At 40.8% G+C, this 17,284-nt stretch overlaps 1 protein-coding gene across 4 annotated transcripts in view; it reads right to left on the bottom strand.

The window, feature by feature from the left end:
- Positions 1-263: 263 nt before the first annotated feature.
- Positions 264-17,284, bottom strand: part of pcgf3 (polycomb group ring finger 3) — a 65,963-nt gene continuing 48,942 nt past the window's right edge. For 3 of the 4 annotated variants that reach the window (XM_023959390.1, XM_023959389.1, XM_023959388.1), the window contains exons 8-11: positions 16,969-17,106; positions 13,182-13,262; positions 2,044-2,287; positions 264-598 (exon numbers count right to left, since the gene is read on the bottom strand). In XM_023959390.1, coding sequence (XP_023815158.1) covers positions 588-598; positions 2,044-2,287; positions 13,182-13,262; positions 16,969-17,106 — 474 coding nt within the window. In that variant the 3' untranslated portion in view covers positions 264-587. Of the gene's footprint in view, positions 599-2,043; positions 2,288-4,918; positions 9,466-13,181; positions 13,263-16,968; positions 17,107-17,284 lie in introns of those variants that run through there. The other variant, XM_020706818.2, reaches the window with a different exon arrangement.

Genomic DNA, 17,284 nt, shown 5'->3' with positions numbered 1-17,284 from the left:
CAAAAGGGGTTCATTCAAATATATGCCTCCTGTGTTAAAAGATTTAAAACCCCATTTTGTAAAAGTAAAATATGTCCAACACAACAGGTCTTCAGCTCTGATGTGTTTGCTCAGCTGTTGGACAGGACAAGTAAAAAAAAAGAAAAGAAGAGGCCGTATAACGAGGGGCGGGGCGTCGGCTCCATTCCGACATGGGAGGAGCAACAACAATCTGTTTACATATAAAAATAAACGTTTAATACAAAAGTGAGATTACAATTAGATTATTCTTGAAACAGCCATTTTATTAAAGAAAACAGAAACAGGAAGCCGGCGCTCCCGCTTTGCAGGTCAGCGTCCGCCTGCAGGGCCTCCAGACGCCAGGATCCTCGCGGCTCTGCGGTTGCTGTGCATGTGTTATCAGTCTCCATCAGTCTCACGGGAGGTTGCAGAGCCTCACAGAAGCAAACAGCTTTGCTCCTGCGAAGGACTCTGTGATGCTGCTAATTGGCTCGGTGATGAACCTGCCGTTATCCCTCCATGTGTTGTTATGGGGACAGTGGAGAACGGGGGATTGGGGAGACGCTCCTCTGAGGGATGTCTTCACCTCACATGCACCCTGCATAGATCAGTCTGTGAGTTCAGATCAAACTTCCTTTTATCTATATGTGTCCTGCATTTCTAAAAGGACTTAGAATAAAAGCAGTCAGTATTTTTGGTATTATTAATAACACAACAGAGCAAAACTTCGATGGTGAAAGTCAGGTCGATTAATGAATTTAAGAGCAGGTTCAAAGGGTCAAAGTGTTCAGAAAACCTAACTGTTACACGTTGTTATGCTCTATTGTTTCTGTTAGGAGCTTGAATATCAGTAGCTGTGATTGTTATGGATATAATACATAACAAGTATCTCTGTAACCGAATATTCAATTCAATTAAATTTTATTTCTTCAAACTTTTAGCAACCTACTAACAACTTTATTGTTATTGTTAAGTTTAATTTTTTTTAATTAAGTTTAATTTAAACAAATTAACAGTAAGGTTAGAATTGTTCATTTTAAAGAATAAAAAAAAAAGAGGACGGAATATGGACTAAATAAACTCAGTGCCATTGTTGTCACAGCTGAGTTTCAGGAACATGTTATTTATCGTATTTCTGAATGTTTTGCTCCGCCCACTAATTCTAAGCAAAGTATCATCTGCAAAAAGCTGCACTTTTTTTTTGCATTTTGCCTCTTTTAAGCCTCCTTGGTTCAAGCTGTTGATGTTTGTGGACGGAGACATATAACTGTTGTCTGATATTTTCTATATTATTTAGCTATAATTGATAGGATACCTGAATTCACGGTAGATTTCAGGCAATTTTGTTTCGACAGAAATGCAAAAGCAGCATCAATGACCAGAATAATGTTTTTTTAATGTAAATAATGTCATCAAAAGTGTTTTGCTTTTTTTTTTAGCAAGTTTTTTAAGCATTATGTCATAACAACATATTTTAATATTAAAAACTGTCTCTGGGATTTGTTTTACTGCAAGGTACAAAAATACGTTTTTTTGTGTCTTTTTTTTCCTTTTACCTTGGCAACTGGAGGTATTTCCAGTTAGAAAGAAGGAATAACATCTTTAAAAAACTTCAACTGAATAATTATCACCTTAAAGCGTTTTCCAGGAATAATACAAATAATATAATAATACTAAAGTACAAAAAGCCTTTTACAAACATTTTGAAATGTATTGATGTTAAATGTTGTGGTTTGTGACCTTTTTTTAAATTCTAAAACTGCTTTTTTGTTTGTCAAAATAAAATAATAATGTTTTATTCAAGGAGAAAAACATTATAATGTAACCCACAAATATCAAATTCCTTTTAAATGTTTCTTTTTTGTTTGCGTTTTGGTTCAAAGACGTTCTTCTTTCTCTGCTGATGAGATATTGACCTCATCTTTTCTCCACTCTTCTCGGCGCTGTAATAACCTGAAGCAACAATATTACCAAAACCCATGAAGGCTTGGAGCTGAGAGTAAATGAAAAGAGAAAATATACTTTCTAAATGCTCCTGTTCACCTGAAAGGACTTTATCTCTGAGGCTTTCCAGGAGCGTCTGCGCAGCTGAAGGTGACTTCCTTCCTTCTGTTGTGTTGCAGTCGCTCACAGCGTAAACCGATTGTGATTGAATGGTAGGAAGAAGATACCAGGCTTTGAACTCCTGTTCAAGCTGAGAAGAACGGCTGCTGACAACAGCAGTGGGGCAGAGGAACTCCCGCGGTGGGGGGGTCTCACTGTGGAGCCTCATCAACAGAGAAGGACACTGCAGCTCTAAAAGAAGACCTTTAACTCCTCCCGTTACCGCCTGTGAGGATGCAAACATTTGAGGGACCTGATATGTTTATCCCCTTCAGCTCCCCTCTGATCAGCTGACTTTACCCTTTAAAGAGCAGAACCTTCTGCTCGGAAAACAGGGAGGGGCATTTCTTTGGGCTGGTGGTAAACTGTGAGAGCGTTCTTCAAAGACGTCACTGGAGAACTTATGTGTCAATTGATGAAGAAGAGAAGAAAAATAAAGTTTTCAGTTCCTGTGATTCAGATCGGAACAGAAAAGGACAAACAAGGAGCTTTATGTGGAGTCTTCTGTGACAAAGTCAGTGTGTGTGTGCATGATGGTGCATGATGGTGTGTGAGAGCACAGGTCAATTAGTGCACATGGAAGATGGGTGTTTTATTGCATATGCTTAAGCGTGTGAGTCTTTTAGTTTGTGTGTGTGGCTTTTAGTGCAAGTGCATGAAAAACAGGTTTTAGTGCACGTGCACTTTGTGTGTGCGTGGTATAGTGCATGAAGGTTTTTAAATCCACCTGCATTAATGTGTATTTGTTTTATAGTCTACGTGTACGAGTGTATGTGTGTTTTATAGTCTATGTGTATGAGTTTGTGTGTGTGTTTTATAGTCTACATCAGGGGTGTCAAACTCATTTTGGTTCGGGGGCCAAATTCAGCCCGTCTGATCTCAAGTGGGCCGGACCGGTAACGTAAAAGCAAAATTTAGTTTTTTTACTCAATTTGAAAAAATGCCTAAACCAACATAGTAGCCTAATCACTTGGGACCAATGGATCTCGATAAATAGATAAAATAGAATTAAAAAAAAAAAATTTGAAAAAAAGTTGGTCTATTCAATTTTACACAGACGGAATATTTTACATCTGACACTGAAACAATCCAGAAACTTTTCTTTATGCTGAGTCTCTTAGTGGTGCTGAATGTTATATTCTTTGAGCACTGCAACCTGTTGATGACATACCAAGCATGGGGGTTTTGCAGTCAGCATCGTGAAAGCAAAATAAACTGTCCATTTTCCTGGAAAGCTCCTCACTCCACTTCACTTTTTAACAACATTTTGGTCATTAGGGTGTCCCGACCGACCGACCGACCGACCACAGATTGGTAGAGATTTGGCAGAGATGTGCTGTTTCACCTGTTTTGCTTTTTCTTTGCTCCCCCTAGTGGCGGAATTGCAAATTTCGGTTATTTCTTTAAAAAAAATCACAACTCGCCACAGGAATGGACTAGAAACTTGCTTTCTTTTTTAAACATCCTTATGGTTTTTACTCTTCGTGTGTGGGCCGGACTAAACCGTATGTTTGACACCCCTGGTCTACATTCATGAGTGTTTGTGTGTTTTTTAATAGTCTACGTGCATGACTGTGTTTCTAATAGTCTACGTGCATGACTGTGTGTCTTATAGTCTATGTGCATGTGTGTGTGTTTTAGAGCATTTATTAAGTGTTTGACTGTACCTCAGACTCAAACGACTAAGTTGTTCTCCAGTTCATTTTTTATTTAATAAAGTCATGTCTAAACCAGCAGGACCAGAAGCTGCAGAGAAACAGAAAAGAGCCTTTTAGAAACTGGAAGATTCGCCGTTCCAGAGAAATCCATCATTGAGCTTCAGGACGTCTCTAAAAACGGATGTGAGGTCAAACAGCTGCTTCTGCCTTCAGTTTCTGGGACATTTTATCACCGTTGGAACACAACCAACCTAACCCATAGACGCCGTCACGGACTGACCAACATCCCAAAACCTGAGCTGCGTGTCAGACTCACCCTGATAAACTGCAGCACATCTTCTTCTAGCTGCCCCTCCTGTGAAATAACAGCACGAATGTGGCAAAGCCAAAAACGATCAGCCGCATCCGGAGCCAGCACCAGACCTGCCTAATGAGCCAATAGTGCCTCTTCCTCATGTGAGAAGCCCGCCCACAGACCGCCACAGAAATAGCTGCTAACTAATGGTCCTGAAAAAACAAACAACTTCCCATTGTCCCCCCCAGAGGAATTTCTGCCCGAGCATCAGCGCCAACGGCGGCTTTACATGACGGCGCCACAGAAGCGGCGGTGATGGAAGCCGTGTAAAGGAAAAAGTGTGGCATTTCAGAGGATCAAAGCTCTTTATTCATCTATAATCAAATACAACAAGTCCCTGGGAACTATTTTTTTTCTTCCTCTTAAGCAGATTATGGTTTTTATTTATAAAAAAAACAGCCATGGCCATGAAGTGTTGAAGTGCCCTTGAGCAAGAAAACCTCCTAAATGTTGGTCATTAAAAAAAAAAAATTGTCTTTTGCTGAAAATGTGGCTTTTTGTCAAAGAAACTTCTACTTTAGGTCAGTAAAAAGTTGAGTTGTGCACAAAGACTAAATTAAAATGTGAAGACACTGAACTGAATCCTGAATTGATTCTGTGTTTCGTCAGCGACATCCAGACCTCCTCAAATTTATTTCAGATTTTTTGAAGCATAACGTCAAGAATGAATTCAAAACACTAAAAACTCTTTGATATCTTCTCAAAAACGGATGAAAAAATCCTGAGATGTCCACTTTTAAATGTAAAATGTTGGTTCTTGTTGAAACAAATGGAAGGATTGTCAAACAAACACGAGACCCGCTGCACTTTTAAAGGCATTTATTGATGAAATACACAGGTTTTGACAAAAAGATTCTGTTGGTAAGAAATTCCAACCCCCCCAACTCCCACCAAGTAAAAGCATTTCAATGGAAACCAGTTCATTACGTGTGCAATAAATAACAATAATACAAAAGGAGGCAAGGAAAGGACACCTGAATAAGTGCCTGCGCTAAAGCTGGGGAAAAAAACACGTCTGAAAAAGTCTGTAGTAAAATCTGTGAAAGGACAAAAACACAAAGATCCGTTTGTGTCGATCGGGTGCTTTTAGTGTTTCTGGTCACGCTGGCGACCAGAAGGCATTTAGTGACCTGAGGAACTCACAGAAATCCAGGAAAACCGGTCCAAACTAGAACGGAGTGAAACGCTGAAACAGAACTGCATTTGGCACACGAGCAGAACTGAGTGGAGCTTTGCTTTGGATGAACCAGAACGATCTTTCAGATAATTTACGACAAAAAAGGACATGATGACGTTTCAGTCAAAGGACAAACGGCGTCGAGCATCACAGAGAAGGACCGAGGCTTCTGCAGACTAAAGAGCATCTGGAAAACTCTCCTAATCCCAGTTTGCCGTCCTCTGAACAATCTGCCTGCTTTTGGGATTACCGCCGGCGCTGCCCGGTGGACGCTCAATGCAGCGCGGTGAACACAAGAGCATGTTCCAGCAGCCAAGGAGCTCCACTTTAGTGAGAAGAAGCTGCCAGCGGCCAGGGAGGCTTTACCCGGTTCACAGAGCAGCAGAACCGAGTCAGGCCTCCAGTGAGACCCAGCAGCATCCTGGACCTTTCAGGAGTCCTGCAGAACCAATTATCTGCTCAAGACTGAAGCAAGTCTCAACTAACAATCCAGGAAGTGTGATTTCTATTTGAGGCCAGAAATTGGTGTCAGAACCCCTAAAGTCTCAGCGCCTTCCCTATTTTTTTCCCTTTTCTTCACAGCATCGAGCTCCTGACAGTTTAGGCCTCGTGTTCGCTCTCCGGCGTGAGTCTAAGCGAGCGGGTAAAGGCAACAAATCGATGAACAGAAATGAGCGGAAAAAGCAGCACCTTCTTTATGTGACGGATGGGAGGAAGATGAGAGGAGGAAAAAGTGAGACTTCTTTTCTGTCTGGATCCAACATCTCAGGAGGAGCGGTTAGCACCACAGAGAACCGCAGATCCCCTCAACAATACTCCCAATTAGGAGAAATGCTTTTAGGTCTCTTTAGTAACAATCATTATCCTCCAAACTGATTTCACTGATGTCAAATCTGTGTTCCTGCGCTCAGGTTCTGGTGTAAATGTGTCTCTGAGGGACGTAAAGAAGAATAGAACAGACGGAAATCGATTGTCACGTTTTGTTTTCTCAAAGAGCAGACGGTCTCTGCATCAACACTTTGACCAGGTTCTTCTAATCCAGCAGAAAACTGGCTAAAGATTCAAGGTTTTTTGTTTGTTCTAGAGCACCATGTTGGACAGTTCCAGCTGCGTCGACAGAAAGGACGATACGAGACAAAGGGACAGGAAGTCAGACCAAACAGTCCATGTCTATCTGCCCCTTTGTCTTTTGAGTTATTGGTGGATGGTAAACAAATAGAGGACACACTGCCACCTACAGTACGGGCTACGTAATACAGTTGCACCTATGAGGTGGAAGAAATGTGAGTAGTGACCAGTTCCTGTTGCTCTAGCACGGACTGTTGGAGCAGGCTGTCCATACTGTGCCAAAGTAAAGTTTACCCCCAAAAACGTATCTACTTTACTCGCCTCATTGATCCGTTCTGAGCTCATGAGCAATTAAGACAAGTGTGGCGTAGTACAGCACACAAAGTACAGTGTGAACGCAGGGCGTCAGAGACAGAACGGGTGAAGAACGGAGATCTAGATGGTGATACCAGTGTGAGGTCACTTCCGCTCAGAAGGTTTCCATGCGAGAACAGGAGCCAATCATGCTGGTCAAATGAACCAAACTGAGGGGTAACTGTACTCCAGCGCAGTATGCATATAATTCACGAACCATCTTCAGCTCCAGTCAGAACCATCAGCCTGGACGGATCCTCAAACGAGGCCAAAAGTTTCCAGTCTGCCATTTTTCTGTAACTCAAATCTTAGTTTCACCAGTTCCCACCGTTGCAGAAACGGTCAAACACACATTGAATCTGAAAAACGGTGTAATCTGCCTCTCCTGCATCCATGCTGCTGCACAAGTATGACCGAAAAAAAAGAGTTGACCTGTGCGGTTGTGAAGCTAAATAAAGTTCTACGCCATTTTTCATGAGAACCAGATGTTCCTGTTTTGTTTTGAAAGCTCAAATGGACGACAAACGTCTAAACATCTGATAGTTTGCTTTTCCTCTGTTCCTATTTTCAGGAGGCAGCAGGAGTTGAAAAGTGACTGAAAGACATTCCGTTTTCACATCAGAAAGGCTGAAAAACAATAAAATAATTTTAATAAGAGGTTGGAAACATGGAAACAAAACAGCAGCTGATTAAAAAACAGAACAAAAGTGATATTTAAGCTCAAGTTCCAGAAGCTGTTCATGCAAATTAAAATAATCATCTTTAATTTTTTGCAATTCTGCCTCTTGAACGAGCGAAAAACACAGCGAGACACCAATTCTAACACCGGCGTATTAACGTGAAGCACCAGTTTAATGAGTCCACTCATACTGTTTTATTTTGAAAGTCATGTTTTGACTTCCTGTCAGCTCCAACTGAGCCAAAGTGACTGATTTAGGTTTCTAGGAAAGGGAATCTCCTAGCAGCTTTTCTGTCTTTAGATTTGGGGATTTGAAAGAAAAACACCCCATCATCTGCATACAGAGAGATCTGCATAAATAGATGGAGATTTATCAGAACTTTATGTTAATTAGTCGCATTTTAAAATCACGTTTATCAGCCAATTAAAGTTTCAGACAAAAGACCAGATCAGAAATGTCACATAGTTTTGGGAGGAGAAGAAATATCCCAAATAGAACATTTTCCTTAAAATTGACTTTAACAGAAATATTTTTTGAAAATATTCTGCATTCATATATAATACTATTAGTATTTTTTGGTCCTGTAGTTTGATGATTCAGCACCAAGAAATGAACAATGAACAGCACAAATGTCTCCTAAAGGTAGGTCTGTTGATGATTTTAAGACTGGAGTGTCGGAGTGTAAGAGCTGGTTTCGTTTGAACCCAAAAGGAGGGGGCGGGTCGGGGAGGCAACGCCGCCGCAGGAGGCGACGGGGGAGGGGCAGATCAGGTGACAGCAACAGGCTGAAAAGGATTACAAAGATACATTTTAAAAGCACCAAATGACCAAACAGAGGTCATTTTTTTTTCAATTTCATTATCAAAATGTAAAAAAAAAAAAAAAAACTCCAGTCCCTGCATGAAACCTGAATTTGTTTTTAAAAAATGCAGAAAGTTTTGCCCAAGTTTTTTCTCCGCAGCTTTCACTTTGAAATAATTTTAAACTCCGGCAGTGAAAAAAAATAAAAATAAAAAACACAATGCAGAACATGAAGGCCCATTTTAGATGCTTTACACTTGATCCCCCAAATGAAAAAGCTCGTTCTTGATCCAACTTTGGTAGCTTTGCGGTTAGATTCCCACAAATGTGGTTAAAAAAAAGATTGGCAAAAAAACCTTTTTTGCCAATCTTCATCTAACGAGGACTATTTGTCAGAAATTAAAACAAGTTGTTGAATGGATGCCTCCTCTTTCTCTGCCTTAAAGTCTCATCATATCATATAGCGGTTTTTTGTGTCTTTCTGAGACAACATAGAGATGCTTTTATATATTTAATTAAGGAGTCTGTCTTTAAAAACCCTAATTTATCCCCCAACATATAGATAGCACTTCTGGGATCCTCTCTTTTAACAGTCTAAAGTCTCTTCAATCTCTCCGTAATGACATTTTATGTACAATATCCGTATATAGAACATAAGTTACTGAACAGAAAAAAAAAGAAAAGTCTATACACAATTGACAATCATTAAGAATCCAATAGCAAATGAGACGAAAGAAAAACAAAATCCAGAGACGTTTGACTGATGGATGTGATAAACTTTTCCATAAACTTTGTGTGCTGCAGAGACACGCTGAGTGTGAACATTTCTCCGTTTCAAAAAGTCGGCGTCTGCGGAGAACGCCGTCCGAATGAAAGGACTCCAGACATCGTGTTGGCGTGTAAACAGAGCACCAGTAGTGTTTTGTGTCTCTTCTGTACAAAAGTATAAATATATGCTTTCTCTGCCTTGTTGTGTTCACATATGTAGGATGAAGCGGACGAAGGAAAAAGATAAGGTTGGTTTCTCTCTAAAGTCGCGTCGGCGTTGCCGTTTCCAGCTTTCTGTTGTCAGATTACAACCTAGGTTTGCTGGCTTTTGATCTTCACCGATTGGTTTGGTGTTTATTGTCTTTGCATAAATTAAAACAGTTTCAGTACAGTCTGTGGGGCCACCGGGCCGAGAACAGAAAGAAAGAGAAGCAACCGTCTGGTCCGTCGGGGCTACAGCAGGTCCATCTTGGGTCTGTAATGAAGCAGGAGTGGAGATTTCTGGAAAGAAACGCAAGAGAAACTCTTCAGTGAGCCTTTTGAAAGAGTGTCTGGGGTATTTCAGCTGTCCCAACAGAAATGGAGCAGGTTTGACTCTGCTTTCTGATCACTAACAGAGCCGCTCTTGTTCCGGCTCCGTCAAGGCATTTACTCGCTCACAGAACATGCATTCATGACCTCAGTGTGTGAATGTGTGTGTGCATGGGTGAATGGGACTGTGACTGTAAAGCGCTTTGGGCCTTTGTAAGAAAGTAGAAAGCGCTATATAAGTATACGCCATTTACCATTTACCATTTACCTTTTTAATACACTTTAACATCTCATTTAAGACCGTATGTTCATAGAAAATGAAACACACAGGTGGAGTCGGGTCGGCTGCCTCTTGCTCAACACTGTCCTGATCCTGGTTGTTAAAATGTCTTTCAGTAAAGCGCGTCGTTGGCTTCATAAGGTTTTCCACTGATGAGTTGTAACGAGTAATCCATATTTTTCTCTATGAGTTGGGATTTTCTGTGAGCCAATCGCGGTTGTGACTTGTCAGTTCACAACCAGAAAGTGACAAGAAAAACTGATTCAACCTTTACAGACTGTATTTTGACTCTGGGTTTTCTGGACTGTTACTGTAGTTCGGGGCTCTGCAAACTTAAGGCTGCAGCACCCCTTTCATCCCTCGATTGTGGCTCTTTGGCTTTGAAGAAAAAATGCAAACCCATCCATCTTCAGGACCTGCTAAATCCCTTTCAAGATCAGGGGGTTGCTGGAGCCTATCCCAGCTACTGTTGGGCGAAGGCGGGGTTCGCCCTGAAGAGGGTGCAAAATCACACTCACCTGGGGGCAATTTAGAGACAACAATTAACCTATGAAGCATGTTTTTGGACTGTGACAGGACAGCGGAGAAAACCCACTCGTGCACGAGGAGAACGAGCAAAATCCACATAAAAACCCGGCTGGGATTTGAACCTCTGCACCACTGTACAGCCCCCCCTAAAAAGGGGGGGGGGGCTGTACTGGGTTTGTAGATTTGGAAAAAATGCTGTTTGGTTCATTAATTATGATTTCAACATGTCAGATAAGTGATCAAAAAAATAATAAAAGGTTTAATCTTCTGTCAGTGGGGTTAAATATCAGAATAAATTTAATTAAAGCCGCAAGCGGCGTTGTATGGTCCGCAGACACAACCCGCCTTCCACGCCCAACTATATGGACCACCGCCGCCCTCACCGCCAACTTTGGATAAAGGTTATTCATAGCAGCATTTGCTAATTATGCTAACAATGCTAATGTGGCTAAAAGTGCTAGCATTGCGATCAGCATCATCAACTGACTCGGAAAAACACATTATCTAAAATGCTAATTATGCTAGCTATGCTAATGTGGCTAAAAGTGCTAGCATTGCGATCAGCATCATCAACTGACTCAGAAAAACACATTATCTAAAATGCTAATTATGCTAACTATGCTTGCTATGCTAATGTGGCTAAAAGTGCTAGCATTGCGATCACCATTATCAACTGACTTAGAAAAACACATTACCTTTAATGCTAATTATGCTAACAATGCTAATGTGGCTAAAAGTGCTAGCATTGCGATCAGCATCATCAACTGACTCAGAAAAACACATTACCTTTAATGCTAATTATGCTAACAATGCTAATGTGGCTAAAAGTGCTAGCATTGCGATCAGCATTATCAACTGACTCAGAAAAACACATTACCTTTAATGCTAATTATGCTAACAATGCTAATGTGGCTAAAAGTGCTAGCATTGCGATCAGCATCATCAACTGACGCAGAAAAACACATTATCTAAAATGCTAATTATGCTAACTATGCTAGCTATGCTAATGTGGCTAAAAGTGCTAGCATTGCGATCAGCATTATCAACTGACTCAGAAAAACACATTACCTTTAATGCTAATTATGCTAACAATGCTAATATGGCTAAAAGTGCTACCATTGCGATCAGCATCATCAACTGACGCAGAAAAACACATTATCTAAAATGCTAATTATGCTAACTATGCTAATGTGGCTAAAAGTGCTAGCATTGCGATCAGCATCATCAACTGACTCAGAAAAACACATTATCTAAAATGCTAATTATGCTAACTATGCTAGCTATGCTAATGTGGCTAAAAGTGCTAGCATTGCGATCAGCATCATCAACTGACTCAGAAAAACACATTATCTAAAATGCTAATTATGCTAACTATGCTTGCTATGCTAATGTGGCTAAAAGTGCTAGCATTGCGATCACCATTATCAACTGACTTAGAAAAACACATTACCTTTAATGCTAATTATGCTAACAATGCTAATGTGGCTAAAAGTGCTAGCATTGCGATCAGCATCATCAACTGACTCAGAAAAACACATTACCTTTAATGCTAATTATGCTAACAATGCTAATGTGGCTAAAAGTGCTAGCATTGCGATCAGCATTATCAACTGACTCAGAAAAACACATTACCTTTAATGCTAATTATGCTAACAATGCTAATGTGGCTAAAAGTGCTAGCATTGCGATCAGCATCATCAACTTCTTCCACTTTCGGCTTCTCCCATCAGGGGTCGCCACAGCGAACGAGTCGCATGGTAAATTTGGCAATGTTTTACGCCGGATGCCCTTCCTGACGCAACCTTCTCAAGCCGGGCTTGGAACCGGCAGGGGTAGAGAAGGGAACAGGGAGCAGCCCGGAGTCGAACCCGGGTTTCACGGACGGAAGGCGCCGCAAACCAGCACGAGCTAAACTGATCAGCATCATCAACTGACGCAGAAAAACACATTATCTAAAATGCTAATTATGCTAACTATGCTAGCTATGCTAATGTGGCTAAAAGTGCTAGCATTGCGATCAGCATTATCAACTGACTCAGAAAAAACACATTACCTTTAATGCTAATTATGCTAACAATGCTAATGTGGCTAAAAGTGCTAGCATTGCGATCAGCATCATCAACTGACGCAGAAAAAAAAAAACACATTATCTAAAATGCTAATTATGCTAACTATGCTAGCTATGCTAATGTGGCTAAAAGTGCTAGCATTGCGATCAGCATCATCAACTGACTCAGAAAAACACATTATCTAAAATGCTAATTATGCTAACTATGCTAGCTATGCTAATGTGGCTAAAAGTGCTAGCATTGCAATCATCATTATCAACTGACTCAGAAAAACATCGTTTAAATAGTGGCATCTTCTGCTGAACAACAGTGTTTAGTTGCTGTTTAGAGGCAAAGTTCTTAAAGTGCAGAACTTCATTTAGATGTATAGATTAGAAAGAAATGGGATTCCACATAAATATTGTACTTTTTTATATTCAATTCTTAAAAGAGTAAATAGATGTCGTAATGATAGAAAATGTCATGTTTGTTAGTAAATTTGATGTAGGGTGTATTTTATTTTGAAAATAACTTATCTGTGCTGCTGTCAAAAGTAAAATAAATGTCTATTTTTTTGTCTTATATAACACTATTCAATTACTGGAATTGTATAAAAGCATAAATCATAGTGTATTTTTCTAAATGGTGAAGTGAGACTTTGCAGCTCCTGCTGGGTTAACACGACTAAATGGGTCTTTTGATTTTGTTTGTTATTGTTAAACGTTGGTGAAAAGATTTCAAGGGATTCTGCTCCTGTTTTCCATCCATTCTGATGGACTCAGCGCAGCTTTCTCCTCCGTTTCCATCCCACAGATGGCATCAGCCTTTACCTTAAATCTCCATCTCGTCACGACAACAAATTTCAACGTGTGGTCCTTGCCCAGGATTTCTTCGTTGCATAAAATGTCCAGCTGTGGAAAGAAACGAGAAAGAAACGGATGACACGTTGTGCATGTTTTTGACAGCAGGTAAACTCCCACAATCCCACGCAGGAGGACGGGCGACTGTGTCTGTACGCGCTCTTGGGTCGGTTCAGAGGCCAGGAGGGAGCGGCTGAGTGACGGCCGCACAGCGCCACCTGCTGGCTCTCTCCAAACGCCATGAAGGCGTTGGATGCAGAGACATGAAAGGAGGATTTCCGGCTCTCCTTCGACAGATTGCAGCTCGACAGGAAGCCGTCAAATCTTCAATAACAGACCGATTTGGGTTTCAGCAGCTGGAGGATCAATGAGCCTCATTCAGCAAATCCTTCCAGAGATTTTTATGTTTGTTTATTAACTTGAATGTCTTTTTTTTCTTTTTTCCTTTAAAGATTCAGAGAAAAAGCTGAAACAGTAAATTTGATGCTTGTTGACTGAGAGCAGATGTTTCTGCTGTCATTATCATAAACAGCTCACCGGTTCTCGTTAAAACACCAAACCAAACAACAGAAACGTTACGAGAGTAATGACGTTTTAACACGCAGGTAACAACTTTAGCAAAAAGCTTCAATTAACGAGATGAAGATGAACGATTGGGGAGAAGTAAATGTCTGAGAAGACCGTCAATTAATGCATATGAGTCGAGAAGAACAAACATTTTCTGACCTAAAGGTCGGGTCTGCTTTATAGTCTCTGAAATGTCAGAATTTAATTTAAACAGCTGACCATTCTGTCTCAAAACAAAAGAACTAAAATCACCCAGAAACCTAGAAAGTAGGGCTGCGAATCTGTTACGATCCATTAAGCAACGATTAGATTATGAACTGATGATCAATACATCCTGAATCTGATGAATTTGGGGTTTTTTTTTCTTCACCACAAGACCTCAGACCACCAAAGTGTATTTGTAAGTATGGATGAGATCAATATACTTGATTACCTTAAATTGTCAAATTGTTCTCAGTGGTCTTTTAACCATGATTAACATATTTTTTGGACTATAGAACGCAACTGTATATAAGCCGCATCCGCTCTATTTTAAAAAATACAAAAATAAAAAAAGAGACAAGCTGCACCGGGTTATAAGATATCTAAGATGAAAAATTAGATATTTAGTACATGTGCTTCCAGGATAGCAAGCTCGACGGCCTTCAGCTTAAAATTTGCATCATGTGAACTCCTTTGCATGGTTTCCATGATGAAGGGGCGAGGATTTGAAAAGAATTACCAGTTACTAGTTTGTCGTGTGTGTTCTATCAGCTAAAGAAGAAGTATTGTAGTCTATTCTTCTTTGCATGGACTTTTGGTCCATCTTATTTTTGTATCTTGGTTCGGTTAGAGCGCCCCTAGCGGTGGAAGAAAGTTCTACAGAATAGTTTAAGTTGGTTCTAAACCTAGGAAAAAAGTAGCGGCTTATTGTCCAGAAAGTACGGTATTGTGTTTTTAGACAAAATAAAATAAAAAAACTGAGTCGTTTTCTAGGACATAGTATCTGCAGGGGTTCATCTGAGTTTTGGACTTTTAGTGTCCTACTCCATTGCTGAGAGCTCTCTGTTTACAGTCTCTCTCTGCCTGACAATAATTTCAAATATTTAGAAATACAACTTTTAGACAAATTTTCTGTATATGTGTCCTCCAAGAAGAGAGAAATGCTACAAGAACATGTTAAAAACACAGTTTTTATCACAATAATGTGACTTTTCTTTATCAATACTTCAGCTTTAACAGGTTCCTCTTTAGCTCAAAAGGAAAAAGCTACGATGCTTTCGAGCATTAGCTCTAAACAAAGTCCGTTCCAGTCGGATCACGCCGTCTGGTCACGGTCGGCCGTGTTTGCGTGCATTTGAGTTCTGCTTGATACTTTCACAATAATTCACATCCATTTTTAAATTCTCCAGTACTTAAATTCACAAAACGATTCAGAACCGTTAATTCTCCATTATGAAGGCCTCACAGAAGCTCCACTAAGTTGTTCAGAGACAGCAGTCGGCCTGCACAACATTATCGTTCTCGCAATATCAAGCTGTGCAATCCACGTATTTTAAAAGACGGCAAAAATGGCAATAAATGGTTACTTTAAATGTGCTAAAACAAACTTATGGCAGCTTGAAGTATTTAACCAATAAAATGAATCCCTTTATGAGTTCGACCAATCAGGTGGAGCCCTATGATGTTAGACGCTCACCTCCCTTGTAGACCAGGGTCAATTGGAGAGTAATTTAAGTTATTTTGACTCATGTTTAAATTAAACTGTTGCAGTGAAATGGAAATGATGTTTTTGCTATTTGTTCATGTATCGTAAGTTATATCGTGATCGCGATATTGATCACTGATGTTGCGTTTTCCTCATATCGTGCAGCCCTAAACAGCAGTTTATAAGTTTTCAGCGGTTTCAGATAATAAATGAAGCCAGCATGTTTTTAATGTCTCTAGTTATAAGATTATTATAATTATTATAATCTCACTTGAAAATAAAACATTAAAATAGCATTTAAATCCAAAAACAACACAGTCACTTCATCAGAATGGATCTGATCTGAGGATAGAAGGAAAAAGTTTCAAATGTCTGAAAAGTTTCAGACTGAAGTTCTGAGGAAAGACGAGATCCTGATGTGAGAAAAGGTCAAATGTCACGCCTCCTGCTGCTGCTGGACGTTTCCTGTCTATCAGGTGGTCAAGGATCACACCTCTAGCTCAGATGTTCACGAAGCGCCGCGCTCTTCCCTGACGGGCGGCGTTCGAGTCGGCGCTCAAAGCGGACGTGTTTCAAGCCACATCTCCTCTTTGTGTGTATAAGTGTGTGCGTGTGGGGGGTAGACGACACAACAATGGCTGGCGGGCAGAGCGCAGCCGCCTCGCCAGAGCGGAGCTATGGAGGCCGGCGATATGATGGAGCCCGCCCACTCCTCTGTGAGGCGGCCAAAAAAACAGACAACAAGACGGAGGCTGCGGCGATTATTCACGGCGTGGAAAAAAAAAAAAAATCCATCTGTCAAATCATCGCCCACAACCCCCCCACCCCCACCGCTGCTGCAAACGGGGCGGCAAAAACATTAGCAGCAAAATGAGATCTTATGAGGGTTTGCTTTCATGCTAAATATACCAAACACAAAGGCCTACATGAGTCAGCGCAGGGAAATATAATTAACAGACTTTTGTTTTTTTACGTAATTTCTTGCAGTCAAGTAAACTTTGGTTCCCACACAGCTCAGCCGGAGCTCCAAGAACTTCAAACAAATCCCAGGATTTGGGGGATTTGTTCCGACAAAAATACGCCGCTGGTTCTGCCCTCATAACGACGAATGTAAAGGAATACAACGAAGAGGAAAATATTGATGTTTTTTAAGAGTCAAAGACATTTAGACGATCAACCGCTTCCCCCGACTGACCCAACATCCAACTTTTCCACAGGAACCCGGCACATTTCTCTGGAGAAATGATCATTTTGAACACGTTTCTTTTGTTCACCTGCGTTTAAGTCCCACTCCGATCCTCTTCTGATCAATTTGGTGGTCTATTAAATATGATTATGTGCTTCGTTTTCTAGCGACAGGCGTTCATTAGAAATTCATCTCGGAGTTTTGGGCGGGACTGTTGGTGCGTTTGCACTCTCCCCTGGTAATGCTTACAACTCACTACACATGTAGACAGCGACAATAAAGGCGTCCAGCCAGAGTGCAGCAGTGGCTCCGCCTACCTCGTTAAATGACGTCAAATTAAGCTTTTTGGCGATGAACTTCTTTAGGTGGAGGACGGTGGCTTGTGCGGAGCAGCGGATCCACTTTCGCTTCAGCCCTCGGAGCTTGCTGCTGTTGCATTCCAAGCAAATGCTGACCTGCGGAGACACAAACGGGAGAACGCTTCCACTTGAGTCCTCACATTTCTGGAAGATGTTGTACAGCTAAAACCCAAGCTTTTACAATGCCATGGGTTTACAAGTTAGCAGATGATCAGGACAAGTTTTTAAGAGTCTTTCAACCAGCCCAAATGTCTGGTCCTTGGGTGAAACTCTT

This window comes from Oryzias latipes, chromosome 10, assembly GCF_002234675.1.
Source record: "Oryzias latipes chromosome 10, ASM223467v1".
Lineage (NCBI taxonomy): Eukaryota > Metazoa > Chordata > Actinopteri > Beloniformes > Adrianichthyidae > Oryzias > Oryzias latipes.
The sequence above is the reverse complement of the archived record's forward strand: the minus strand, read 5'-3'. Positions and strand labels throughout refer to the sequence as shown.